This window comes from Geotrypetes seraphini, chromosome 2 (genome assembly GCF_902459505.1).
Source record: "Geotrypetes seraphini chromosome 2, aGeoSer1.1, whole genome shotgun sequence".
Taxonomy (NCBI): Eukaryota; Metazoa; Chordata; class Amphibia; order Gymnophiona; family Dermophiidae; genus Geotrypetes; species Geotrypetes seraphini.
In genome coordinates this window covers 349,086,058-349,113,636 of record NC_047085.1, presented here as the reverse complement: position 1 = coordinate 349,113,636, position 27,579 = coordinate 349,086,058, and the positions used below count along the sequence as shown (strand labels likewise).

At 44.4% G+C, this 27,579-nt stretch overlaps 1 protein-coding gene across 16 annotated transcripts in view; it reads right to left on the bottom strand.

Annotated features, from left to right (window-relative positions):
• CLASP2 (cytoplasmic linker associated protein 2) overlaps positions 1-27,579 on the bottom strand; it is a 650,335-nt gene that overhangs the window by 56,742 nt on the left and 566,014 nt on the right. For all 16 annotated transcript variants that reach the window (XM_033930348.1, XM_033930349.1, XM_033930352.1 and 13 more), the window contains 3 exons: positions 26,152-26,258; positions 14,161-14,317; positions 2,475-2,703 (listed from right to left, as the gene is read on the bottom strand). In XM_033930348.1, the coding sequence (XP_033786239.1) occupies positions 2,475-2,703; positions 14,161-14,317; positions 26,152-26,258 (493 nt within the window). The remainder of the gene's footprint in view (positions 1-2,474; positions 2,704-14,160; positions 14,318-26,151; positions 26,259-27,579) is intronic.

Sequence of the window (27,579 nt, the reverse complement as noted above, 5' to 3'; positions counted from 1 at the left end):
CCCTGACTCAATTGCTCACTGAGTGATTGAGTCAGGGAGTTTGCATGCAACAAAGATAGTGAATCAATCGCTGATTCAAAATCAGCCGACAGCGATTGAATCGCTATCTTTAGTGAATCCGGTGCTATAGTCTGTCTTCTTTTGATTACTGAAGTACAGTTTACCTCAACCTAACTAGCAAAAAATACCAAACAAACCCTAAAACCCCCAACACACACAAAAAAACACCCTTGATACACTCCATCGTACTCAGAACATAAAAATCATGAAGGTTAGTTGATGATAGGAATACACTATCGCTTTCATTCTTCAGTGGATTTCTATAAAATTTTAAATTATCCTTAAAATTATAGTACTGACTTTTAGAATCATTAAAATATTTGTTCCCCCCTCCCCCCTCAAATCTTGCCCACAGGGTTCCACCAATATGTGCCAATGAGAAAATGATGATGAAGTCAAGGTTTAAGGTTTCATGTCCTTTGGTTAAGAAGATTAAGTTGATTTTTACTTGTAATTGGATATTGATTAGAGGCATCTCAACTCTGGAATACCTTGCCAATCAAATTAAATCTACCATGCCTAACTTGTAGGCGCCGGTTGGTGCAGTTCTCAATCAACTGATAGGCACTGCTTATAGAATTATGCTTAGGCATCACTTGGCGTCCTTGTAGTAGGCACTGGTATTAAGCCAGGATTTTCCTGGCCTAATTTACCAGTGCCTAACACAGACGCCTAGTGATGCCTAAGTCAACCACGCCTACTTTTCGGGTAGGTGTTGTTAGATGCCTCGACTTAGGCGTCATGCGGTATTATGCATGCAACCCTAATTCATTTTTTAAATTGCTTTTAATGGTATGGTCAATTAAAAAAATATTGTGCATGAATTTTAATTAGGTGTTACCGTATTTTCACTCATATACCGCGCACCCGTGTAAAACGCGCACACGGGTATAGCGCGCGGGGAACATAAATTTATGTAATAAAATTTTAATATAGCGCGCACACGCGTATACCGCGCATGCTAAAACCTCCTCCCGCCTACTCCGAACCGGCATCCTCCCCCCGCTCGCGTCACTCCCCTCCCCCGCGATCCTACATCCCCCCCAGCACCGCAAAGACAACTCTTACCCGATTGGGCACCGGCACCGGCACCAATGCACAGGATGTGCCAGTGCCAGTGCCCGAAGATCCTCCCTCGTTGGGCTGGGCGGTGCGAGAGAGATCCTCCTTCTTCCTGTGCCGGACTGGACTAGGCTTTGAGCATTTGCGCATGCTCAAAGCCTTCTGGTCTCGCTCTCTCTGAGAGTGCCAGTTTTCGGAGGGGGGTGGAAGATGACAGTGCTGGTCATTGGGTGGGGAGGGGAGGAAAAATGCATTATCATCATCATGAGGCTTGAATATAAACCGAGACCCCCATTTTTGGGCCATTTTTTTGACCCCCAAATCTTGGTTTATATTTGAGTATATACAGAAGGTGGCTGATAGAAGGCCAGCATAGGTGGAGCTAGGAATATTTCAGTAATTCATCCTCTTGGAGTAGTGTTTGTAGATCTTTTATAATTTTCTGTTTCTCCAGCTCTGGATTGTTATGTCACTACCAAGGGAGAAAGCTAATCAATAAATGCCTTTTTGCCCAATAAAAAAAAAGATATCGCTTTATCTCTTATGTTTTATTTTATTTCTTTATATTACCATTGTTTAGTCCTGAAATTATTAGCAAGCTTTTTATGGTTTTGATGGCTATTAGAGCACATCTAGGAAATGCCACATCTCCATTTTCATCCTGCAGTTTCACTATGAAATAAATTTCTATTTATCACATTAAATGATTTGACAATTTACTATATATCTTTTGTGTGTCGCATTATTGCACGTGTTATTCAGCAGTGCTGATCATCAAAAAAAAATTAGCCTACTCTTGCCACAAATAAATTCATTCCCTCTGTAAGACTGTGCTATAAATTACGATTTTTACTTGATGTTTAAGTTGTAAAAAGAATAGGAGACGTGGCTTTGCTATACGAGTAATAGCATAAAACGAAGTCAGGAGATGTCCTTGGAAGTTAATATGTACTGAGCAACACCATTTCTCTATGCCACAGTTCACCCAATAATTATGCCTCTCTCATCCCACCCTTTCCTTTCTGATAATTTGTAGCTCCTTTCCTATCCTATAACTGTGGATTTTGTTTTGTACACTCTGTTAGAAAGACAGACTAGCAAATGTAATAAACATAAGAGAAAATTCTTCCTCATCGCTTCCCTTTTAAAACTTACATTATGAATTTAGATGCCAAGAATCTGCTTCCAAATCATTCATCTCAAAGATGGATAAATGCATATAGTTAAAACCTCAAAATACTGAAAATTGCAATGTGAATCTGTTTAGATGAAAGGGCTTATATAAGTTCACATAACCACTTTTGTTGCTGGTCACCCAAGGGCAAAGTATGAGAATACTGCCTGGAACTTACCATCAGGAAACTGCTCAGCATCATCGTCAAACATTGCCTCCTTCAGTGCAGACCTGTTAAAGGAACCAATGCTGTCCGAGTAGTTGTAGGGGTTATAATCTCGTGGCCGTGGGCTAGAACGGGGAAGCATAGTATTAAGTAATGATGTTTTGTTATCTAAAGCTGTTCGTCCTGTGTCAGTCCCATCACCTCCTCCTCGTGGATCTGCCACTCCAAATCCACTACAAACCTGGCAAGAAAAAACACACTGTTATACATTTAAGTTGCTTAAGATTCTATGTATGCACAATCATGCTATATCACATAGTCTACTGTTGGGAAACACAAAAAGAAACCTATAGCCTCAACTACATAGTAAACTTGATATTTATGAAGAAAAACAGAAAAACCAAAAAAACATTCAAGATATCAAAATCTGCCTGCAAACTGTCAAAAAATCAATAGCAGCCTACTTGTTTTGGCATGCTAATAATTTTCAGAGCTTTAAATTTGTTGTTTACCCTCAATTTCAATGACACTTGTAATTGTTGGTTTAGTTCCCTTAATGAAAGAAAGTACAATGCTTTTAATACTGTTATGTTATACTGCACCCAATCTACTGAAGGTTTCCAAATGCATGCATTTAGATATCAGTATAAGACAGGCAACAGACATGCTTGTACATGTTAACCCCAGATTCTCTAACCAGCGTCCATGTCAATGGCTGCCAATCGTGTGTCAATCACGCGACAGCACCGGTTAGAGAATCGCGAGTGCCTACGAAGGTGCGATTCACACAAAGATAGACACCAGAAATGTTGGCTAGGAAAACCCTGGCCTACATTTCTGGCACCCATCTTTGCTGGGGAATCACAATAGTCCATAGCCTACCATCAGCTGATCATGGCAGAGGAATCCCCGATCAGCTGAGCCGGTAGGACTTCCTGAAATCAAAGCTTTGGAGAGTTCTGCAAGCTCAGCTGATCGAGGATTCCCCTGCTGCAATTAGCTGAACCGGCAGGAAAATCCCCAATTCCTCTTTCTCTCCCTCCCACCCACCCATTCCCCCTAGTACACTGCCAAGGAGAGATCCCTCCCCCAAGGGAGGGGCCTTAAGCCCCTGGGCCAGAGTCTTAGGTCCATCCCAGAGCATCCCAGGGTGCACCAGGAAGGGGCCTAAGACCCTGAATGGCCCAGGTGTCAGGCCTCTCCCAGTGTTTCCCAGGATGAATCGGTAAAGGGAAGGCCTACCATTTTGACGAGGCAGGCCTGCCGGCAGAAGGGAGTGGACATCTTTCATGCCGATGTTCCATCAAAGGTACAAGCGGTATGTATGGGGAGGGGTACTGGATGGGTGGGAGGGAGGGAGAGAGAAATCGGGGATCTTCCTGCTGGTTCAGCTAATCGTGGCAGGGGAATCCCTAATTAGCTGAGCTGGCAGGACTCCCCAAAGCTGCTGATTGGGGATTCCTTTGTCGTAATCAGCTGATGGCAGGCTGTGGACTATTGTCATGATTATCTAGCAAAGATAGGCACTAGAAATGTAGGCCAGGGTTTTCCAGGGCTACATTTCTGGCGCCCATCTTTATGTGAAATGTACCTATGTAGATGCTTTAGGCTGCCTATCGTCACTTCTGGCATTGGCCATACCTACTTTGGCATTCCGCGGCCTAATGCGCCTACGCAGGTGTGATTCTGGTGCCAGTAGGCCCTTCAACTTTGCCATTTCAAATGACGTTCTTCCATCGGTAGAGTAGAATTTTCTCCTAAATAACTACAGAGATCTAAAATGTAGAAGAGTCTGTTGCTGGGCTTCAGAATCAACAACATTGTTATTTTTTAAAAAGTTAAGATAGATGGGATACAACTTTTGGGAAGAAAAAGGGACTATGGGCTAGATTCACTAAAGATAGAGACTCAATTGCTGTTGGCCGATGTTGCAACAGCGAATGATTCACTATCAAGTTTGCATGCAAATGATTTGCTTACAAACCCACCGACTCAATCACTCAGTGAGCGACTGAGACATGTGCACAGTCCTAACAGTAGTGACAGGAGAAGCAGCCTCCTGTCACTGCTGTCAGGGTTTCTGCTTTTTTTTTTTTTTTAATGGAACAGATGTTCTGCACAAATTAAATGCACACTATCTGTCCCATTAAAAAAGCCCTCCCCCTGCACTAGCACCCCCGCAAAAACGGCAGGAGGGATGCCCACTCCCTCCTACCACGAAGGCTCCTGCCTGTCTGCCCCCCCTGCTCCCCTGAAAAAAAAAATGGCACAAGGGATGACTACTCCCTCCTGCCACTGCAGTGCCCCCTACCTCTCCCAGCCCCGGTGCCCTTACCTCAAAGTTGGGAGCAGGAGGTACTGAAAACACTTCCTGTTCCTCCTCTGGTTGCTACGCCACTGGGCATTAGGCCACTCCCCGGTGCATCATGTGTGTTATATGTATGTTATATGGAAACTGCATATTTGTATGTGGTATATAAATTTTTTAATAAATAAAATAAACAAATGACGGCAGGCAAAAACCTGAACAGTCCATCCAGTATGCCCATAAGTTATACCCATAAAAAATACATGATTAGATTATTTTTCTCTTCTTTGATATTTTTGGCCCGTAGACTATAACGTCTGGTATTGTCCTAGGTTCCAAATGCTGAAGTTGCCATCCAATCTCACTCCAGCCTATCCAACCATCCCATTGTTTGCAGGATATCTACTGTAAAGTCTGGCCAGTAACATCCTCATGTTCCGTATTAGTAGAGTTCACACTGATGCCCACACCAGCCCACCGTACACCGAATCACCATATATGGAACACAAGAAAGCAGAATGAAAAAAAAGTTGAATATTAAAAGTTAATGCCAAAGATGGATGAAGCAGAAAGTAAATAAGGAAAGAAAAACAGTCAATGGATAAGAAGGCCCTGGAAATACAGATAAGAGCACAGTCAGAAGAAGTGCAAGGAGAGACTGGGAAAGGATGATTAGAAAAATAAAATCACCAAACAAAGGTAGGGAAAATTATTTTATTTTCAATTTAGTGTGAAATTTTTCAGTTTTGAGAATTTATATCTGCTGTCTATATTTTGCACTATATTTGTCTATTTTTCTGTAGCTGTTACATAGGTGACATTGCTTTTGCACAGAATCGGCGTTCCTCAGCTATTCCTTCTAGTGGTGTTTTATTATATCCATTACAGTTTTTACATACTTATTCACACTTTATCTAGATGTTTGGTTTCAGTAATGGACCCTGAAAACAAATTAGTTTGCTGAAAGACGGACCATGTAGGGTCCCTGCCTCATCCACTGAAGTCCATTGCACTAGTACACCATTTGTCAGCGGATTTGCTACATTTGGATTTATATTCTACCATCACCACTTACATCAACACCATTACATTTTTGCTCAGCAAATTGTATTTCTATACTATTGCCTCCTGAGGTCTCTGATCTCTGTATTTCCTCTGAATATCTACTTATTGTATTTCGCTGAATGTCCAGCACTCTTGATTGTAAACCGCCTAGAAGTCGCAAGATTGTGGCGGTATAGAAGAATAAAGTTATTATTATTATTTTGGGATCAGCTACTGACCATATTGGCACAGCATTTGGGACTCTATGTTTCATATTTTAGAGCCAGTGCCTTTCTTCAATGTATTTATATATTTATATGTGTGTGTGTGTGTGTGTGTGTAGATATATATGTGGAGGGGGCATAATAAAAAAAAAACATCTAAGTCCCCTTTTGGCCTAGGCCCTAAAATGCTGAAAGTAGAAGCAGGGAAAACGTCCATTTTGTTAATGTCACCCCCAACATCTTATACTCGTGTTTTGTGTTTTTCTTTCCTAGATGCATCACCTCGCATTTGTTTATGTTAAAGTTCATCTGCCACTTTGTCGCCCACGTTTCCAGCTGGATCAAATCTTTCTGGAGGTCCTCGCAGTCCCTTTGAGAGGCAACCGCCCGACATAGTTTTGTGTCATCTGCAAACTTTATTATATTGCATGTTGTTTCCTCTTCTAGGTCGTTTATAAAAATATTGAACAAGATAGGCCTGCCTTTACGTTCAGCTGTTTAAACTCCCAGATCACCACAGTGTCTACACTTATCACATATAATCAATGAAAAAAAAGCCTAAGTCTCAAACGCCCAACACAAGAGCTTTTAGGCGAATGAGGAGCCAGTCCTTCGCCTAAAAGCTGAATTTTGTAACCGGTGTCTGCCAAAAAGAATACCGGTTACAGAATCCACACCCCACATCCTCCCCCAGCAACGATCGCAGCAGGAGAGATGGCTCATCTCCCCTGCCGCGATCCACCCCCTCCCCGACATGACCGGGGCTGGAGGGAGCCCAAGCCCTCCTGCCCAAAGAACCGCCACCCTCCCTGACACGATGGGGCAGGAGGGAGGCCAAGCCCTCCTGCCACGGAGACCTGCACCCTCCCCGACACGATCGGGGCAGGAGGGAGCCCAAGCCTTCCTGCCCCGGTGAAACCCCCTACCCCCTACCTCCTAAGAGGTTGGCGGCACTTCGGGATCGTTATCGTGGCAGGGGAGATGAGCCATCTCTCCTGCCGCGATGGTTGCGGTAGAGGGTGGGCAGGTTGCCGGGGCCGCTGAGCTCATCGTTGCAGCTACAATCAGTTCAGCAGCCCCTTTTTTGGCAATTATACCTGTTTTGACTTGGTCTAAGTCAAAACATATAAGTGCCGACTAGGCAACCTGTCAAATGTTTTGGTTATACCTGTTGTATGACTATATCTAGGTCGGACCACCTCCTGCCCTTTCCCCTCCTCTAAAAATGCCTCTTTTCGCTCTATGTGTTTAGAGGCAGGGGAAAGGCCTAAGCTGGTTTTAGATACGTCTAAAACCAGTTTTGGTTATGGGTACTTGGACGATCAGGCTTTTTGATTGTCCAAGTACCCATTTAGGTCATTTTGTAGACTTTTTTTTTTAAATTATGAGCCCCATAATGTATTTTTCGCACTATACGATGCACCTTACCATAACACGCACCCTAGGTTTGGAGGAGGAAAACAAGAAAAAACCCATTCTGAACCACTTTCATTATCTGTCTTTTCTCTATTTCTATAATAATCCTCTTTTTAACCTGCTCTTTAGCTTGGACACAGGAGCACATCCCTTCAGTCTGCACACCAAAACATAGTCAAATAAACAGGAGATTTGAAACCTTTAGTTATAGCAACATAATGCTTTAAAGAACTGAGGAAGTAGGCTATAGTTCAGGGAGAAAGGGTCAAGCAATCCACATACCCAAGTCGACTAACATGGTAACAACAGAAGAAAAGGAGAAATTAGGTTCTTTCCTGCTAATTTCTTTCTGTTAGCCTGTAGATCGGTATAGTTCCTTACGGATGGGTATTATACTTCACTGCAGGTAGAGACTGAGATCAAACTTGCATATCAGTATAGCTTCCCCCTAATAATCCAGTCTGCCGAATAGCCAAGCAGAACCTAGGAAAAACCTTAACTGAAAACAGTAAAATACATTCTGAACAGGAGTGTAAAAACAACAAACATCTGTAAACAACTGTTGGAACATGTGTAGAAATTTATCCTGGAAAATAAATATCCCCACAACTCACCAGCTAAGCTAGCTGAGCCATAGCCGCTGTTCTTAATTCTCCCCAGCCCTAGAAAAATACTAGAACCTGCAGAAAAAAATCAAAATCTGCATGCGAACAAAACCCGCAATCACCGCACAAAGACAGATAGGGGGGGGGAACTATACCGGTCTACAAGCTAACAGAATGAAAATTAACAGGTAAGAACCTAATTTCTCCTTCTGTATCGCCTGGTAGACCAGTATAGTTCCTTATGGATGGGACATACCAAAGCAGAACCCATCAAGGGTGGGACCCCCGAAGGGCTGACACCAGAACTCATTCACCGAATACCGCATCCCGATGCGCTTGAACATCCACACTGTAGTGTCTGACTAAGGAATGCAGAGAAGACTAAACTGCAGCCTTGCAAATATCTACTGGAGGGCACTAGAGAAGACTCAGCCCAGAAAGCTGCCTGACCCCGAGTGGAATGAGCCTTGAGAAATTCTGGAAACAGGCTTCTTCTTCAGAAGAGGTGGAAAGCCTCCGGGATCCTAGAGCACAGTTCTTCAACCGCCGGTCCGCAGGAAATTTTTGCCGGTCCGCACAGGGCCGGCAAGATTGACTCCCTTCAATTTCCTGCCGGTCTGCGCAGGGCCAGCAAGATCAGCAGCTGAAGTCTGCGCTGGGACGGAGAGATCTTGGGGAGCCTCCGACAGTGGCTTTCTCCCCTCTCTGCAGCTCTCCTTTACTTCCCAGCGCAGCGATTCATGAAGGCAGCCTCAGGGCTTTTGCTGAGTCGCGGCTGCCTCTGATGATGCAACTTCCTCTTTCCTCAGAGGCGGCGCGACCCAACAAAGGACCCGAGACTGCCTTCCTGAATCGCTGCGCTGGGAAGTAAGGAGAGCTGCTGGGAGGGGAGAAAGCCACTATTGGAGTCTGGGAAGCTGTTGGGCAAGGGGAAACAGGGACAACTGCTACTGGAGAGGGAGAAGGAAAGATGCTGCTGGGAGGGGAGGAGGGAAAGGAATCTTGGAAGCTGCTGGGCAAGGGAAAAAAAGGGACAGCTGCTACTGGACCTGGAGGGAAGGAGAAGAGATGCTGCTGGGAGGGGAGGAGGGAAAGGAGTCTGGGAAGCTGCTGGGCAAGGGAAAAAAAGGGACAGCTGCTACTGGACCTGGAGGGAAGGAGAAGGAGAGATGCTGCTGGGAGGGGAGGAGGGAAAGGAGTCTGGGAAGCTGCTGGGCAAGGGAAAAAAGGGACAGCTGCTACTGGACTTGGAGGGAAGCTTGTGGGCAAGGGAAAAAAAAGGGACAGCTGCTACTAGAGAGGGAGAAGGAGAGATGCTGCTGGGAGGGGAGGAAGGGAAGAGAGTTACTGCTGGACAGGAGGAGGAGGGAAGGGAGAATGAAAAAAGGAAAGAAACAGCTGGCAGAGAGATTAGAGGAGGGGAAGGGGAGACACAGGCATGAGAAAGTAGAGAGATTGATGATAGGAAGGGGTCAGCAGAAAAATAAGCAGAGAGGGACAACGATGATAAATCTGGTGTAGGGAGAGATAAAAATGAAGAGAGCAGTGGAGCTGGAATGAATCATGTAAAAAGGAGAGAGGGGGCACAAACTGGATGGAAAGGGAAGAGGGGCATAGAAAGAAGACAGGTACCATATGGAAGGGGGAGAGGACAGACAGTGGATGGAAGGGGCAGATGCTGGATTGAAGAGACAGAGAGGGCAGGCGCTGGAAGGAAAAGAGTGAAAAGAAGATTGAAAGCAGAAACCAGAGACAACAAAAGATAGAAAAAAATAATTTTATTTCTATTTTGTGATTAGAATATATCAGATTTGAAATACATATCCTGCTAGAGCTGGTGTTAGACATAACTGGGGACTGCAAAACCCAGGCAGTGCTTCTTTAGCTTCCAGCTGGCTTAGGGCGCTCTCTGACCAGGGGGCAGTTGCCTTAGTTGCACCCCCCTAAAACTATTCCTGTCATGTGTGACTGCAGTATTCTGTTAGCATGATATTTCTGTGTAGCATTCTGTAATAATTTGGCTTGTTCAGTTTTCTTGATAGTAGAGGGGATATATGTGAAGGGGAGGGGAGACAGGGGTTTTGTTGATCCTTGCTCTGAATTATTTGTATTTATAAAATGACAATTGTACTATTGTTTCTTTTTGTACTTTAATAAAATACATTCAATATAAAATCATAACTGAGGCTTGTGTGGATGGGATCAGATGATTTGTGGGGACCGAGCTCGCAGAGATGGGGCGGAAACGGGTTTTTTAAATTTTAGTCCTAGTAATTTGTCGGTCCACAAAATAATTCTTTTTTTTCTGCTGGTCCACGGGTGTAAAAAGGTTGAAGAACACTGCCCTAGAGAGTCGAGATCACTTTATTTGAATACTCTTTCTTACCTAGGCGATCCCTTTCAAGAGTCAAGATGTAAGACAGAAGGGACCCGGATCGAACATTGGAATAGAACCCTGAGTCAGAAGGTCGTCCAAGAGAGGCAGAGGATCCGCCACCAGATGCCTCAGCAGATCCAAGTACCACGGTCGTCAAGGCCAATCCGGAGCCACCAGAACCATGAGGCCCAGATAGCGAATTATGCGGAGAAGAACTCTGCCCACTAATGGCCATGGAGGGAACACATACAACAGCCCCTCTGTTGGCCATAGTTGAACCAGAGCATCCAGGCCTTCGGCCTGACATCTCTGCACCCACCGGAAACAAGATAGGCGCTGGCAAGGAGTCATTGGGCAGGACGGGGACCTGGCAGGGGTGCTACCTGCACCCCAACGGGCCCCACGAAAAGAATGCATGCGCTGAAAGAACCTGCCTCTAGAAAACCCAGGAGACTGAAAAGAGGCAGCCCCTCAACCAGGGCGGAAATGGCGGAAATCATGCCCACGCCCACGAGCAGCACCACCTCGAGCCAGCGGCCTAGGCCTATCCTTAGAATCAGTGAGAGTCTGAACCAACCTGTCCAAGTCCTCACCAAACAAGAAAGATCCTTTAAAAGGAAACTGTCAGCTTTGTATGCCGAATCCGCCGACCAGGCGCGAAGCCACAAGGTATGGCAAGCTGTCATTACAAACGCCAACGACTTGGCAGAAGCTCGCAATAGGTCATACATGGCATCTGAAAGATAAGAAGCACCCAATTTAATCTTTGCCACTTGTGATTGAGCAATTCCCAATCCTCCGTTTTACAGTCAAGGACATGCTTGGCCCAGCGAAAACACGCCCGAGCCACCAGCCCGCCACACATTGCTGCTTGGACCGTCAGAGCTGTCACATCAAAGCTCTGTTTAAGGAGGGACTTCAACTTTGCTCCCCTGGGTCCTTTAAGGCCGCATTGCCCTCAACAGGCATGGTATGCTTCTTAGAGATGGCCGAGACACTGCGTCCAGTACAGGCGACTTCAGAGTGTCCCTATCCCCTTCAGGAATGGGATACAAGCGGGCCATGGAGTGCGCAAAACGAAAGGGAGCTTCCGGCACCTGCCACTGTGCAAGCATAATATCCCAAATATCCTGATTCATAGGAAAAGAGCGGGAAGCAGAACGGATCCCCTTAAGCAAGGGGTCCACCGTACGTGGGGGCTCCGACACGGTGTCCTCAAAGTGCAAAACCGAGGAGACCTGAAGAATTAACTCATGAAGCTCTTCCCGCTGAAAAATGCGCACCACAGACGCATCTTCACCAGCTGGGGGGGGGGGGGGGTGTGCTCGAACCCCTTTCTGGTGGAATCCGACCCCCCAAGAGGATCCTGGAAATCTACCCAAGAGCCCAGGTCCTCATCAATTACATCTTACTACTCTGGCCAAAAATCTGCATCCCAAGAGACCCTCAGACATTGGGATGAGAGAGGAGCAGAGGGGGTCAAAACCACCGCTGTGTGGGGCCACACCGGGGAAGACATCGAGGGCAAACCCCCCTCTGAGACCCCCAAGTGGACACGGAACCTCCAGCCGCCAGCACATAAGCTTTACAAAGTGCTAACATAAATTCATGGGGAAAGACTCCCGGTGGCCCCAAGGCCCTTGCCCCTGTACTTCCAGAACAGGGGGAAGGTCACCTGAGGTAACTGAGATGAAGGAGGAGGTAGACCTGAAAGGAGGAGGTGGACCTGAAACCGCCAAAATTGAAGCTCCTGCACTCTGCCGCGTCTGAAAAGCCTGAAACTTCCCTGACGCTGAAGCCGAGGAACCGACCGATGTGAAAAGGGAATCACTAGCCGTTCCGTTGGCAAGGGAATCCTTTTCTCCCTGACTGTTGGTGGCTGGGGAACCCTCCACGTGGGCGTCAGGGTAAGCCCAAGCTTCCCCGCGATCCGAAGCTGACTCGCGAGGTACATGCGGCGTGGTTCCCTGGCCGCCTGCATCCACTGCCAATGAGGCTACCCCACTGCTCCGGCCTGCACAACGCTTGCAGAGGCTGGCCGCGAGTACCTCGTGTCTAGAACACAATGAGCACTTTTTCCCTTTAAAAAGTGCTCATTGTGCTGAAAACCGCCCTAGCTGAAAGAAAAGTGCCGGTTAGATGAGAAAATACAGTAAAAAGGCAGTTTTAAAATGAAGTTAGCCCTTTAGACCAGCACACCTCAGGATTTTTTTTCTACAGAACAGACTCCACGGCTCTCAAAGCTGGAGGACTGACCAACCAGGGGTTAGGCCGCTGGCTGAGGAACCTCTACAAAAATGTGGGGAGGTGGAGGAAGGTGGGGGGAGGGATCCAGCACGAGACCCGCCGAGTTTAACACCCCCGAGGTCGGACGGATCCTCAAACAGGACCCGTCCAAGCTCTACCGGCACAAAAGGGGAACCAGGAGTCCAAAAACAAAGTTCCAATAGTTCTAAGAGGGGAGACGTATTAGCCTTAACACCTGCTACCGGAGACTGAGGAAGACTGGATTATTAGGGGGGAAGCTATACTGATATACAAATTTGATCTCAGTTTCCACCTGCTGGTAGCAGTGAGGTATAATACCCTTTTATAAGAAACTATACTGGTCCACCAGGCGATACAGAAGTTAACAGTTTTTCCCAAACTAGTACCCAACACACCTTTCCAAAGTTAGCAGTCAATGTACTCTTACCTTACTGATAATGAGGGACTCCCCATGCTCCCTGCCCCCCTTGAGGGTGAACCCCCCAGGGAGGTCCTCCACTCAGCTGCACTTGAACCAACTTTCAGCCATCAGCCCCCTTCCCTGGGAGCTGCGCCGAGTCCGGAAACCTCTGCTGACCCCCTCGGGTCTCCACATGCTCCACGATCCCTTGCCTTTAGTCCGATCCGAGGACCCACATGCTAAGATCGGCAGCCAGCCCTGATCCAGCGGGAGATCAGGTCTTCTCGGGCTGATCCTTGCAGGGACTACTCTTAAGGTGGATCACCTGGAGAAAGTATTGCTTGGAACAGTCCAGCCACTTACTTACACCGGCTGCCTCATTTTATTTATATATATATATATATATTTTTTTTGTTGTTGTTGTTGTTGTTATTACTTTGTGTCTTGTTTTTATCATTCTATATTAATAAACCTGGGACTTGCTGGTTCAGCTACTCCACTTTTCTGGTTTCTCTGAACACCAGGATTTCTTTGTTGCTATAAATGATAATTAACATTTTCATTGTGTACAGTGATTTCTGTAGTTTAATTTTGTGGTTATCATTATGTATTGTTAATAAGATTATATAGTGTATATACGAAAAATGAATGGAAGAAATTGCATTATAATTAGTACTATTATTATGGGGGTGGAGTCTGGGTGGGTCTGGGGTGGAGCTTGATATTTGTTAGACTTAGTGGGTACTTGGCATGAAGAAATTGAGAAACACTGATGTACGCCATAATAAAATGATTTCAAATGTCATTTTTTAACTTTTCCTCCACCAGAGACCACTGCGCTCATCTCTCATTTGGTGGTAACGTTAAGTAGTACATGTCACAAACTTTCAGACGTATATATTAGATTATCAGTGTTGGCACATTTTCAAGAGAAAAAAATAGTTGCCATGACTTATAAATCAATCCTCATATGAGCATTCTTTAATTGTAAAACCCCCCCACAAAAAACTGCTACAAATACTAGCTGATAATACCACTACCATATTCTATACTCACAGAGTCAGTGTCATTTTCTTTTTTAGAATCCCTTCTCAAGGGTTCATTCATATCCTCCTGACTGCGGAAGCTGAAGTTCTGAATTGCTTCAGTCACTCCTCGAAGAGAACTGTAAATATCTTCAGAGTTCATGTTTTCTGTGTCATAATCAAATGCGCTATATAGTGGACAGAAAGGAAGGAAAGGGTCAAGATACTTATCTGACACTCCTCCCCCCCAATCTTATTACAGGACAATTTTAGTGCAGGAATAGTTTTACAAAGACCCTTTTGTAGCTAATCTCAGCACATGTAAAAAGCTTCTTAATTTATAAATTTACCTCATGAATTAATTACATGCACGTATTCACAATGATCAGAAAGCAAATTTTTATGTGATTTATGGATCTTTTATGTGATCCATGCATATGTGCTCAGGGAGGTAGTCTGGGCAGAGCAGGCAGAGCCTCACAATGTACATGTGTAGTTTATAAAATATGTACTTATTTCACCTATGTACATGTAAACCTGGTTCCTAATCAGGGGTTTGTACGTGGATGCATTTCAGCCAGGATTTCTGCTGGTTTTGTGAGGTTATAATACAAAAACACTTAGGTACTTATGTTGTCTATAGAACAGCCTGGAAATAGGGGGTCTAGGGCAAATCATCACGGCCATTTTATCATTGAATCAGCCATGATGAATTGTCTGACTTCTTGTAGGGAGGCTATGCCTCCCCCCCCCCCAAAGTAGGACTGGCCTCACCCCATATACCCTCCCCCATATACCTGTTGAAAAGTTTGCCAGTGTGAGCATCATCTTCAACCCCCCTGCTCGCACTGGCCTTGCTCACTTCTGATGTCATGTCCTAGTCCCAGGACTATGAAGTGATGTCAGAAGGAAGCAAAGGCCAGCTGAGCAGGGAATGGAAGATGCACCGGCAAACTTTTGAAGAAGTATGTATGTGTGGGGGGAAAGGGGGGTGGCAGAGAGGAGAGGCCCCGGTGGGGCGGGGGGGGGGGGGAGGGGAGGCATTGGCAGGGGGTGTCTGAGAGGCACCTGGATTCATTGTGGAGAGAACAATTCATTTCGGCCCCGTGTGATGCACTGGGAGGAGCCAGAGGTGCCTTAGCCAATCCGGGCCTTAGACCCCACTCCGGGCATTACACGATGCACCGGGACGTGGCCTAAGGCCTCAAACTCGACGCAGGAGGCATTGGAGCAGGAGGGATTGAGCACCCCTCCTGCTCCATTAAAGGTACAGGTAGAGGGGTGGGGAGGGGGTGTCCGGGGGTGTGTGTGGCAGGAGGGAGTTGGTATCCCTCCTGCTGTTACGTTAGTTTTTGGGTGGGACCAAGGGCTGGAGGGAGAGGGAACCCTCCCGACATTATTTATTTAAACGCAGCTGTGGGGCAAATTTTTTGGGGGGTTCGAGGAGGGGGGGATCGGGGCACTTGTTGGGAGGGGGGTTAGTAGTTTTAGATATGGCAGGAGGGAGTGGGAACCCTCCTGCCATAATTTTAAAGAGCCCGGAATAAAAGGTATGGGGAGTGGTGGGCCGGGCCGATGGCGGTTTTGTGATGGCAGGAGGGAGTTGGCATCCCTCCTGTCATATTTGTGGGAACGGGGTGTGCAACGTCGGGCTCGATGGCAGTGGTGGTGGATTTAAAACCACGGGCTTGTCTGGGACACAAAGGCATCGGGTCCCCGACAAAAGAAAAAAAAAAAAGCTTTCTAATTAAAAGACTAAAATGAAAATATTTAAAAATCGTTGTGAAACTGAAAACTAAATTTAAATGTATAAAACATGAAAAGTTAAAAAGTGTTAACAGAATATGGACTAATGATGAAATAAAGTGAATTTTTCCACTTGAAGGAGAGGGAGCATCTCCTCTGAAGGTCCATACTTTGCTACTTAAGGAGATATAAATGCTATGTTTGACACAATATAAGCACCTAAGAAGTGTTGCCATAACTTACGGTATTCTCTCTTTTGAGTTCCATTCCATGTTCTACCCATATCTATACAACCCTTGCAAGTATATGAAATGTAAGTTACATGGGTATTTAAGATGAATTTTGGCATTTACACCCACACATAAGTGCATAAATGCAATTTATTTAAATATTAAATGCCATTCTTCTAAATATTTGTGTAAGTGTAATCAGCATGTAAATGTTGAAACCTATGTTATAGAATTAACCCCTTTGGCTGCGAGAACCAAAAGCAAAGATACTTAATTGTACCAGGTGTTCTCCGAGGACAGCAGGCATATATTTTTACATGAGAGATGTCACCCACAGAACTTGGTATGGACACTGCCGATTACACTGTCACTTTAAATGTTTAGGCAGTGTCCATACCATACGCTTACCTGTGCCTTCCAGCCCGATATTGGCAAACAGGACCATCAGTTCAGTAACAAAGCTAAGAAGCCAACTAGGGGAGTTGGGCAGGTAGTGAGAATATATGCCTGCTGTCCTTCGAGAACATTTGCTATAGGCAAGTATCTTTGCTTTCTCCGAGGACAAGCAGGCATAATATTCTCACATGTGGGACTCTCAAACTGCCAGGATCATGACTCTGGAGAAGGATAATGGTATATAAACAAGATCCTGGTGAAATCCAAGAGGGCTGGAGGGAAAGTTGGTGCTTAGGAAGTAAAAACTGCTTGTTTAAACTGACCATCTCTTCTGGAGCTTTGTTCTAAACAGTAGTGAGAGGTAAAGGTGTAGATTAAGGACCAAAAAGCCGCTTTGGAGATGACCTTAAAAGATGAAAAGCCGAAATGAGCTACCGAGGCCACCATAGCTCAGACAATGTAGGCTGTTACACAATCTGAGTATACACGAAGGAGGTACAATTCACCAGCCAAGTGGAGATGGTTCTCTTGGTAACAGGAACGCCAAGTCTGTTAGCAGGGCTGGCTTAACCTATGGACCAGGTAAGGCTTTGGGTCCAGGGCGCTAAATATCTGGGCGTGAGGTCAGGGCCAGGTGGAACGATGCAGAGGGAAGGAGCCGACTAATTCGGGTCATGGGTTACCACTGCTGTTGCCAGTGAAAAACAGGTTTGCTGTTCTGGGGGTGCTGAGGGAGGCCAAGGAAGAAAGATTTGCTGGACTGGGTGGGGATGGTAAGGGAACCAAGGAAAAGGAGCTAGACTTGCAGGATGGGGGGACGGGGAGAAGTGCTGGACCTGTGTAGAAGAGTGGGACAGCAGAGATGCCAACCCTTGGGTGAGGGAATAGAGGAGTGGGGAATGTCAGACCATGAGAAGAGGAGAAAGGGGCTAGGGGTGAAGAGAAAAGGACATGTCAGACTGTGGGGAGTAGGGATAGAGGGACACTTCAGATGGCAGGTGAAGGAGAGATACTGGACTGCAAGGGAAGAGACATGCATGTGGCAGGGGGCTCAAAACAAAAAATTGATCCAGGGCACCATAGCCTCTTGGGCCAGCCCTGTCTGTTAGGATCAAAAGCCACAAAGAGCTGGGAGGATGCTCTATGAGATTTAGTCCGGTCCAGGTAGTATGCCAGAGCATGTCTGAAGTCCAAGGTGTGAAGAGCTGCTTCTTCACAATGGGTATGTGGTTTTGGAAGGAAAACAGGCAAAATTATGGACTATTTGAGGTGAAATTCTGAGACAACTTTTGTCAGCAGTTTTGGATGAGTTCAGAGCACTACACCATCAGGGTAGAATCTTGTATATGGAGGATCAAACACAAGTGCTTGAAGTTTACTCACACGGCATGCAGATGTGAGGGCTATGAGGAAAATGACTTTCCAAGTGAGAAGTTTGAAGGTACAAGTTGTAAGTGACTCAAAGGGAGAACATAAGAACATGGAGTTCTTTTCACAAATGTAATTAAGTTATGATGTAAACCATTTTGATCCTTTTTGGCTGTAAAGGCGGTCTATAAAGATTTTAATAAACATAAACAAACTACAAACTGAAGGTCCATCAAGCCCAGCATCCTGTTTCCAACAATGGCCAACCCAGGTTCCAAGAACCTAGCTAGATCCCAAGTAGTAAACAGATTTTATGCTGCTTATCCTAGGAATAAGCAGTGAATTTCCCCAGGCCTTCTTAATAATGACTTATAGACTTCTCTTTTAGGAAATTATCCAAACCTTTTCAAAACCTGCTGATTTCACCATATTATCAGGCAACAAATTCCAGAGTTTAATTACACGTGTGAAGAAATATTTCTCTGGTCTGTTTTAAATCTACTATTTAATAGCTTCATTGTATGCCCCCTAGTCCTAGTATTTTTGGAAAGAGTAAACAAGTGATTCACGTCTACCCTTTCCATTCCACTCAGGCTTGGCTGCACAAAAGTCATCATTAAAATCCTGTGGGTCCGACAAATTGTCTGATTTCAAAATGGTGATAAATGTTCAAACGACTTCGGATGCAAATGAGTTTCGCGGAGGTCTGCTGTCATCCGATCATCCGATCAGTCATTGGAAAAACAACTTTGACACATGCGCAGAGCTGGAAGGAGAAGCCCCGAAGTAGCCTTCTACTGCTCAGCTGTTTGAGGTAAGAAGATGTTTCTTTTTTTTTAATGGGCCAGATGTTGTGTGTGCCATTACACACGCACAATATCTGTCCCCATCAAAAAAAATTGTGCCGCCCTCCCCACCCCCCACGACTCCTAAACGAGAACAAAAAACATAGGCAGGAAGGATGCCCACTCCCTCCTACCTTGGAACCTTCCCCCCCACATGAAGATCATTGACAGGAGGAATGACCACTTGCTCCTGCCTCGGAAACCTAGACCCCCAACCCTCAAAGATCATCAGCAGGAGGGATGCCCACTCCCTCCTGCCTCGGCCACCCAGAAACCCCCGCACTTCTGACTCCCCCCTGCAAAGATCACAGACACCTGGACTCCCCCATGTTCCTGACCCCCCCCCCTTCAAAAAAAAAAAAAAGATCAAGGCCACCCGGTTTAGTGTGGAAAAGTCCTTTCATGAACCTGGTTACTAAGGGATGAGCAGGTTTTTTTGTCCAAGGAGAATGAAACATACTGATAGCATGGAGATGTACTTGAACCAAGTTGATTTTTAGACCAGAGAGGTGAAGAAGGCAGTCCAGGATAGCTGGAAGTAGACATGTGACAGGTTCGGGGAATTCAATGCACATCAGGAAGAAAATTTCACCCATTTGAACCTGTAACAGCACTGAGTGGAAGGTGCTTCCACGACAGCAGAGACTTCAGCCAAGAGGCATAAAGCTTTTGCATACTTGATGAAAGAAACAATGTTCTTAGTGCTAACAGTCAAGGGTTGGGATGAAGGAGGGATCCATTTTTCTGTATTAGTAGCATTGGTAACAGTTGCAACTCGCACTGTTCATTGGATGAGACCTCTAGGAGCAGGAACCAAGGTTGATGTGGCCAACAAGACACGACCTTACAATTACAAGGTTCTAAGTGACAATTTTCAGTATTTTTAACTCCGATGACTTCCGGGTTTTATCTGACACGTAGATATTAAACACTCACGAGGATTTATTGCAACTTAACCGTTCCTTTATTTCATAAGAAATTACATGGTTCTATGTACAGAAATTAGTCTATGCATGGGATTACAAGGTTCTAACTGCGAGCCAACTTTCGGTACAGTTAGAATCATGTAATTCTAAGGTCATGAAGATGCTATGAGGATCCTAGTGCCCCGATCCTAGTGAAGTTTTCTGATAGGAAATGCATACAGAAATCTGAAACTTCAATGAATGAGGAATGTATCTGACATCAGGCAAATGGGGGTGTAGATTCTGGAGCAAAATAGCAGAAGTTTATTATTGTGAGGGGGGAGTGAAGAGATCTATGTCTGGTGTCACTCTTTTAGAGAAAATCTGATGCAAGATGGTTGTTCTGAGACACCATTCTGGAGATGAAGACTGCTCATTTTGTCTGCTAACACATTCTCCTCCCCTCTAGATAAACTGCCCTGAGAAGTCCTGAGCAGTTGCCCAAGTCCCAAATCTGGATTGCTTCCATACAAAGGGGTTGAGATCCTGTGTTTCCTTGTTTGTTCAGATAGAAAACTGTGACTTGTCTGTTCAAACAAGTTCTACTTGCTGAGGAGTCTGTCTCAGAAAGTTTTGAGAGCATTGCTTATTGCCTGAAATTCTAGGAGATTGATGTGAAGGGTTTGTTTATTGTGAGACCACACTCCTTGAGTGTGGAGGTCATTCAGAGGAGTGCCTCAACATAACAGCAAAGCATCTATGGTAATGAGTTTTTGATAAAAGGAGGGTTGAAAATGAAGATCTCAAGTAAGGCTGTGAGGAACCATCCACCACTGAAGAGAGCGATGGAGGTCCAAGGTGATTTGGATTGGAGCAGACAGATGTCCCGTGGCTTGATACTACTGGGTCGACAGGGTCCATTGTGGGATTCTGAGGTGAAGACATGTGAATGGGGCGATTTGGACTATGGACGCTGTGTGTCCTAGAAGCCGTAGCATCTGACATGCAGTATTGTGTGGAAGGGTGAAGACTGTTTAATGCAGGTGAATCAGAATGTTGACTTTGCTGCAGTAAGAAAGCTTGACCTTGTGTAGAGTCTAGGAGAGCTCCAATGAAATCCAGCATCTGAGACAGGTGAAGCTGTGACTTTTGGTAGTTTACAGCAGCTGAGCTCTTGCAATGATGAAGGTTTGATCAACCAGTCGTCTAAATAGGGAAAAATGTGAAACCCCCATGAACAAAAGGCTGTCACCACTACTACTAGACATTAGCTGAAAGGTAAAACTTTATATTGGAAGTGTTGAGATCCAACTTGAAAGTGAAGATACTTTCTGTGAGGAGATAGGATGGATATGTGAGTGTAATCCTCTGAGATCCAGAGAGCAAAGATAATTGCCTTTTTCCAGTAGAGGTAGAAGGGTTCCCATAGAAACCATGTGATTTGAGACTCCGGAGCTCTAGAATTGGTCCAAGGCCTTCAGTCTTCTTAGGTATCTGGAAATACTTGGAGTAGAACCCCTAGCCCCTCTTCTGCAAAGGAATTGGTTCTACAGCATTTAGCTGGAGAAGGGCTGAGAGTTCTTTGTGAAGGAAGATATTCTGGAAAGAGTTGAAAGGAGAGTCTTTTGGTGGGTGGTTTGGAAGTTTTCTTAGCAAGAGGGTGAAGAACATATATGCTTGACAGAAAAGCAGGACTTGGGTGTGATTGTATGTGATGATCTTAAGGTGGCCAAAAAGGTTGAAAAGGTGACAGCAAAATCTAGAAGGATGCTAAGGTGGAGAGGTATGGCCAGTAGGAAAAAGGAGGTATTGATGCCCCTGTATAAGACTCTGGTGAGACCTCATTTAGAATATTGTGTACAATTCTGGAGGCCGCACCTTCAAAAAGATATAAAAAGGATGGAGTCGGTCCAGAGGAAGGCTACTATAATGGTGCTTGGTCTTCGTTATAAGGTGTATGGGGACAGACTTAAAGATCTCAATCTGTATACTTTGGAGGAAAGCGGGAGAGGGGAGATATGATAGAGGCATTTAAATACCTACATGATGTAAATATGCATGAGTCAAGTCTCTTTCATTTGAAAGGAAGCTCTGAAATGAGAGGGCATAGCATGAAGTTAAGAGGTGATAGGCTCAGGAGTAATCTAAGGAAATACTTTTTTACAGAAAGGGTGGTAGATGCGTGGAACAATCTCCTGGAAGAGGTGGAGGAGACAGACTGTGTCTGAATTCAAGAAAGCCTGGGATAGGCATGTGAGATCTCTTAGAAAGAGGAAAAGATAATGGTTACTGCAGATGAGCAAACTGGATGGGCCATTTGGACTTTATCTGTCATCATGTTTCAATGTTTCTCAGTGTAGGGCATAGCTTTCAGTGACAATTTGAAGCACCCACTGATCTGTTATGATAAGAGTCCATTAATCTGCCTCTGATAGGAAGATTATGAGAAAGGGAAATTTGGCAATTATTCTCCAGAAAAGGAATCAAAAGGACGATTGCTTTTTGTATTGAGCCTGAGGCTACGATTTCTGTGGTCTCTGTTGCCTTGTGTGGGATCAATGAGCAGCAGGTCTAAAAGATGAGAAGGTTGATTGTAGCAGCACTTAGCGTTTTAGTAATATGAAAGGCTACATGAAGTAAGTTGATGTTTGTGGTTTAGATAAAGTTGTCATAGTATCTGTGTGTGTTTTGATCTTATCTGCAGCTTCCTCATGTTTTCTCCAAATAGGTCATCTCTTTTATTACGCACATTGTGTTTTTGAACTGAAGTTTCCAGATCAGAAACTCAAAACCATGCTAAACTGTGCATTATTATGGCTACTGCAGACATTCAGGAAGAAACATCAAAAGCATTGAAGGCTGTTCTAGCTAGGAACCTTCTAATAGTAACTAAGTTCTTAGTTATTTTTGATACTGTTTTAAATTGTCTAGGGGGAGAAATTCCTCAAATTCTGACAATTGTTTTAGTAAATTTGGTATTCCATAATTCTGTTGAGGAACATAGATGACTGGAACATATGTTTGCCAAATTAGTCTAATGTTCTGGCTTCTCTACTTGGAGGAGAAGAAGCATAAGATCAGAAAGCTGCGTGAACACTTTGGGGCAGATTCCACAACTAACGAGTGGTTTTGAAGTTGGGTTCTGTCAAATCCTGGACACATTTGAATTCTGTACATTGTGCCTATCTTGCTAGGAGCTACCTGGACTGACAGGGGAATGTCCTAGTTTTTAAATAAATTGTCTTTCATGCATTCATTTGGTGGTGTTTCAAAATCAAGGAATTCAATATTTCATAATAAAGTTCCTCCTCTTCCATTTTGATGGCCAATGCCTGACTCATCTGCCTTATAAAGCCAGTAAAAGATATACTTTCTGATGGAGATGTGCATTGTTGAGGAGGAGGGGAAGGATAAGAAGGTATACCACAGGATTCTTCCGCTGAGTATTCTAGCAATTCATTATCTGAGTGATTGGAAATATCTGAGTCAGATGCCACAAATTACTCCTTAATAGGGAAAATCAGGGAGTGTGTATCAAGAAGAGTGTTGATTATGTGTTGAGGTACAGGTCGATGCTCTGAGGCAGGAGATAGCATCTCCACAGATGTTGATGCATGTATCGAGTGGGTCCATGCCAACTCCAGTGGTCGACGTCGAGTAAAGGTGTGTGACCTTGTTCTCAATTGACGCCCTGATGTTGTATCCTCGGGCTGGGCTGAAGTAGGCATGGAAATCTTTAATGCCTGGCAAGACTGTAAATGCAGTAAACCCAAAAGTTCATGTCTGAGCAGAGCCCAGATCTCCTCCTGGAGAATCAGTGCTGGTACCAGAAGAGACATTAGCATGATAGAAATCTGCTGAACCAGTTGGTGTGATGTAGGGGACCTCAATGTCGAAGAGTCTAGATGGAAGGAAAATGGTTCTCTGTGTGTCGACGCTTGTTAGCATTGAGGACGATGACGCTTGGGAGGATGTAGTGGCATGCCTAGAAGGGGAAGAATGTTTGTGCTTTTTAGCTTTCTTACATGCTACATCCTTTGATAGTTGGGGCATTGATGAAGATGATGTAGAGTCCTGCCTCTTCAAGGAGCCCAATGCCTGAAGCTCTTGGTGTGGTGCCAATGTCGATGCTGGGGGCCTGAGGAGGCTGAGTGTCAGGTTCCAATTCCCCCACCATGCTTGATGTTGAAGCTGATGTGGTACCGTAAAGTTTTTCAAACTGAAGTTTCTGGGCTTTGAGTGACCTCATTTGCATATGGAAACAGAAGACACAGTTAATGTTTCGATGTTCAGAACCCAGACACTGGATCAGAGCATGAGATGGTCCAATTACATTGAAAGCATTTTTAAAGCTGCTTGGTCCAGCAAATCTTTCTTTGCCAGTGCTTCTTCCTTGACCTCCCTTCAGCACCCCTAGGACATCAAACCTATTTTTCACTGGCACTAGCAGTGGTAGCATGCTACCTGAAGGGGAAAACGGCTGATGCTAAATCAAAGGCCTCAATGGCCCAGGACGCTCCCTGGTAGGAAGAGGCTCAAGGTGATCCAAAGGCCAAAACCCAAAAAGTTTGCAAAAATAAATCAAAGTTGGGATGAATACTGGAACATGATAAAACCAAAGAATTATGATGAAAACTAAGAAAATGAAGTACAGAAAGGCACAAAAAGTAGAAAAGTATGATGGGCTGAAGAGAAAACTGAAGACACAGCTTTTTGACTCCACAGTAAACAAATAACTGATCATCCTGCGAGCTAACATCAGGCAGGAAAGCACCAGCACATGTGCAGTATGGGAACTGCCTAAAAAATGTAAAGTGAGAGTGCACTTAGTAGTGCCCTTACTGGGTTCCGTGGATGTTGTGACCCATATGTCAAAATATTTGCCTGCTTATCCTCAGAGAAGGGCTATTATAAAATGGAAGAGGTATGCACACATAAAAAGTAAACTGACAAAGACAGTGCATGTCATTACATGGATGGATTATAGGTGTTTCAGGTCACAGTTTGGGATGAGGTGCAATTTGTGTACACACATGGAATATGTGAGCATATCTGCACCATCTTCAAAAGCAGGTGCAAATTTGGGAGTGTGAATTTGTGCACTATTGGGGCCCCATTTGCTTTTAGGTTTCAAATTAGTGCTTTTTGGACTTTTTACCTAGGAACCCCTCTTATAAAATTACTCTCCTCAAGAATGAGACAACTATCATCAACTTCATTGCAAAATACACAACATGACAAGTTTGTAATTATCTGCTTCACTGATCTGCCATCAAACATTAACTAAATCAGGCTTGTACACGGTTTATGGTAGTATAATCTTCCAACCATTAAATTTATCCTATATCAGTAATGAAAGTACATGGTTTGTAACATTCTTTATTCAGGTATAAATGTAACTGAACCGATGCATACTATAGAATTTCTAATTCTCCACTTACACTAAAAAGGCAATTCTATAACAGGGCACAAATATTTGTCATATTTGCACAGGTAGTGAGCCCATTGTATAAGTACACTTTACAGAGTACTAGTGTAAACCTGCACTGGTGTGCATAAATGTAAGCAAGTACTTTTATGCCAGGCCTATGATTGGTGTAAAAGGGTACATCTATATGCAGCATTAAGTTATATGTGTAAATGTCGGCATCACCTATGCCCCACCCATACCTCTCCCCTGAGTTTCTCTGGTTAGGTTGACAGCCATCCTTCCAGCAATCCAGTGCTCTTCCTCATTCCAACACATGGACTGTGGTGCTCTATCAACCCTGATACAAGTATGCACCTTCAGCTGGCCTGTACAGCCGATCAATGCTGTAACAGTGCTTACAGGACCTGCAAACCACAATTCAAGACTGAGGCTCTGTTTAGCTGCTACAGCTGGGACATCAGACCTAGTCTTTACTATGACTTCTACCGTGATAATTAATTAATTATTATTAGCATTTATATACCACTTATAGTCTAAGTGGTTTACATTCAGGTAATCAAGCAATTTTCCCTATCTATCCCGGTGAGCTCACACTCTTATCAAATGTACCTGGGGCAGAAGGGGATTAAGTGACTTGCCCAGGGTCACAAGGAGCAGGTGGGATTTGAACCCACAGGGTGCTTACGCTGTAGCTCTAACCACTGCATCACACATTCCCAAATCTCCCAAATACCTGCAGTTTCCCAATACTTAAATGTTAATGCTCTGCCATTCAGCTCACTTATAGCAATACTGGCATGGCTGAAAGACATGGACCATAATTTCTTTTATGAGGGCTGGAAAATGTATGTCCCAGAAAAAATAGCAGAAGGTGCTGTTCCTATGATTTGGACTCCTGCAGCACTTTGAGCCTTGTCTAGAAGCCAAGCAAGGGAACTAAACCCAGGTCTCATACTGTATCATCAAGCATCGTCACTAAGGTTCTCTGACCCACCTCTACTAAATATATTTTAATTATTCTACAAAGTTCAAGCCATCATTGGATTTTTCAAAATATCTCAACTATAAAACTTCAATATGACACAATGGGTTCTGTGTTACCTTGGAGATAGTGTATTCTGAGATGTGTTAGTCGGGGAAGTAAGGGGACTGGCCCAGCTGGCAGGTGAGCGTGGAGTAGGCCTTGTTAGAGGACTTCCAGTTGGACCCTAATGGGAAATAAAACAAGAATAATTCAACACCAAGTATTTTAAAATAATTAGAAGTAACATTTTTGATTTAAAATGTCTAAACGTCTCATTTCTTCTCAAAATTATTTTCTACTTTAGATTATGCTTATATTTATTTATGCTTAATACATAGCTTTTCATGCAAAGCAAACCAAAGCAGTTTACAATCAAATTTAAAATCTAAAAAAGGAATTCCAGCAGCTTGATAGGACAGAAAATAATAGATTAAGATAGAAGGTAGACAGTTAAGAAGATGGATGCAGGGGACACAGCAGGTTGGGTCTGAGATTACTACTGCCCACAGTCTAGGAAATATCAAATGCTAGTGAGAATAGATGAATTTTTAAGTTAACTTTGAAATGGATGATATATGATGCCTCTAACTCAGGTCTACACAACTTCAGCCCTCGCTAGGCCACGTTTTCAGGATTTCCCAAATGAATGTGAATGAGATCAATATGCATACAATGGAAGCAGTACAGGCAAATAGATCTCATGCAAATTCACTGGGGAAATCCCGAAAACCTGACTGGATTTGGCCCTCGAGGACCGGAGTTGTGCAGGCCTGTTAACTGAAGGGAAGGAGACAAGGAATTCCTGAGTGGTATGTAATTTTCTAGTCAGCTTCAGTAAAATTTGGTGATGATATGCTTCCTCTGTTCCTGCTTAAGGCGATATTCATGTAAGTTTACCAGACATCCTTGATTTACATACCTGGGTTTACATGTTTGTCCTCAACTGGTTCACTATTAACAGCAAATGCTCCTGAACTAAATAAATAGCCTACACATGCTCTGTCCCAGCTAGAACTCAACTCTTCCACCTCACTGTGCTACAGCCAATCAAGAAGCAGTAAGCAGTTACCAACTTACACTTCTGCTATGGTCCATGAGCTGCTTGCCCTGGCACATTCTTTTCTTAGCATCATGTGGTACAGTCGAAGAACAGGTTGCTGGAATATCTGTCTGTCCCCAAACCTCCTGCGATCTCTTCCTGTCCCAAATTATTTTGTCCCAGCTCATCCCAAACTCTATTACCTAAATCCTTCTGTCATGAATTTTCCTCTTCTGAAGAGAACATGGGGTAATAACTGGGGGCAGAAGAAGAGCTTAGGACAGAAGTTCAGGACATTAGAAGAGCTGAGGCACAGAGGAGAAATCTAGAAGTGCACGAGAGTAGTAGTCTTGGAGGCAGGAAGAGAGCATGAGGGAAGGGCTGCCATGTTGCTCAAGAGAAGTTCCTGCCTTGCCCTGTCCAAATTTATTAGATCTGTTAACCTTATATTCATTGAACTCTCCAT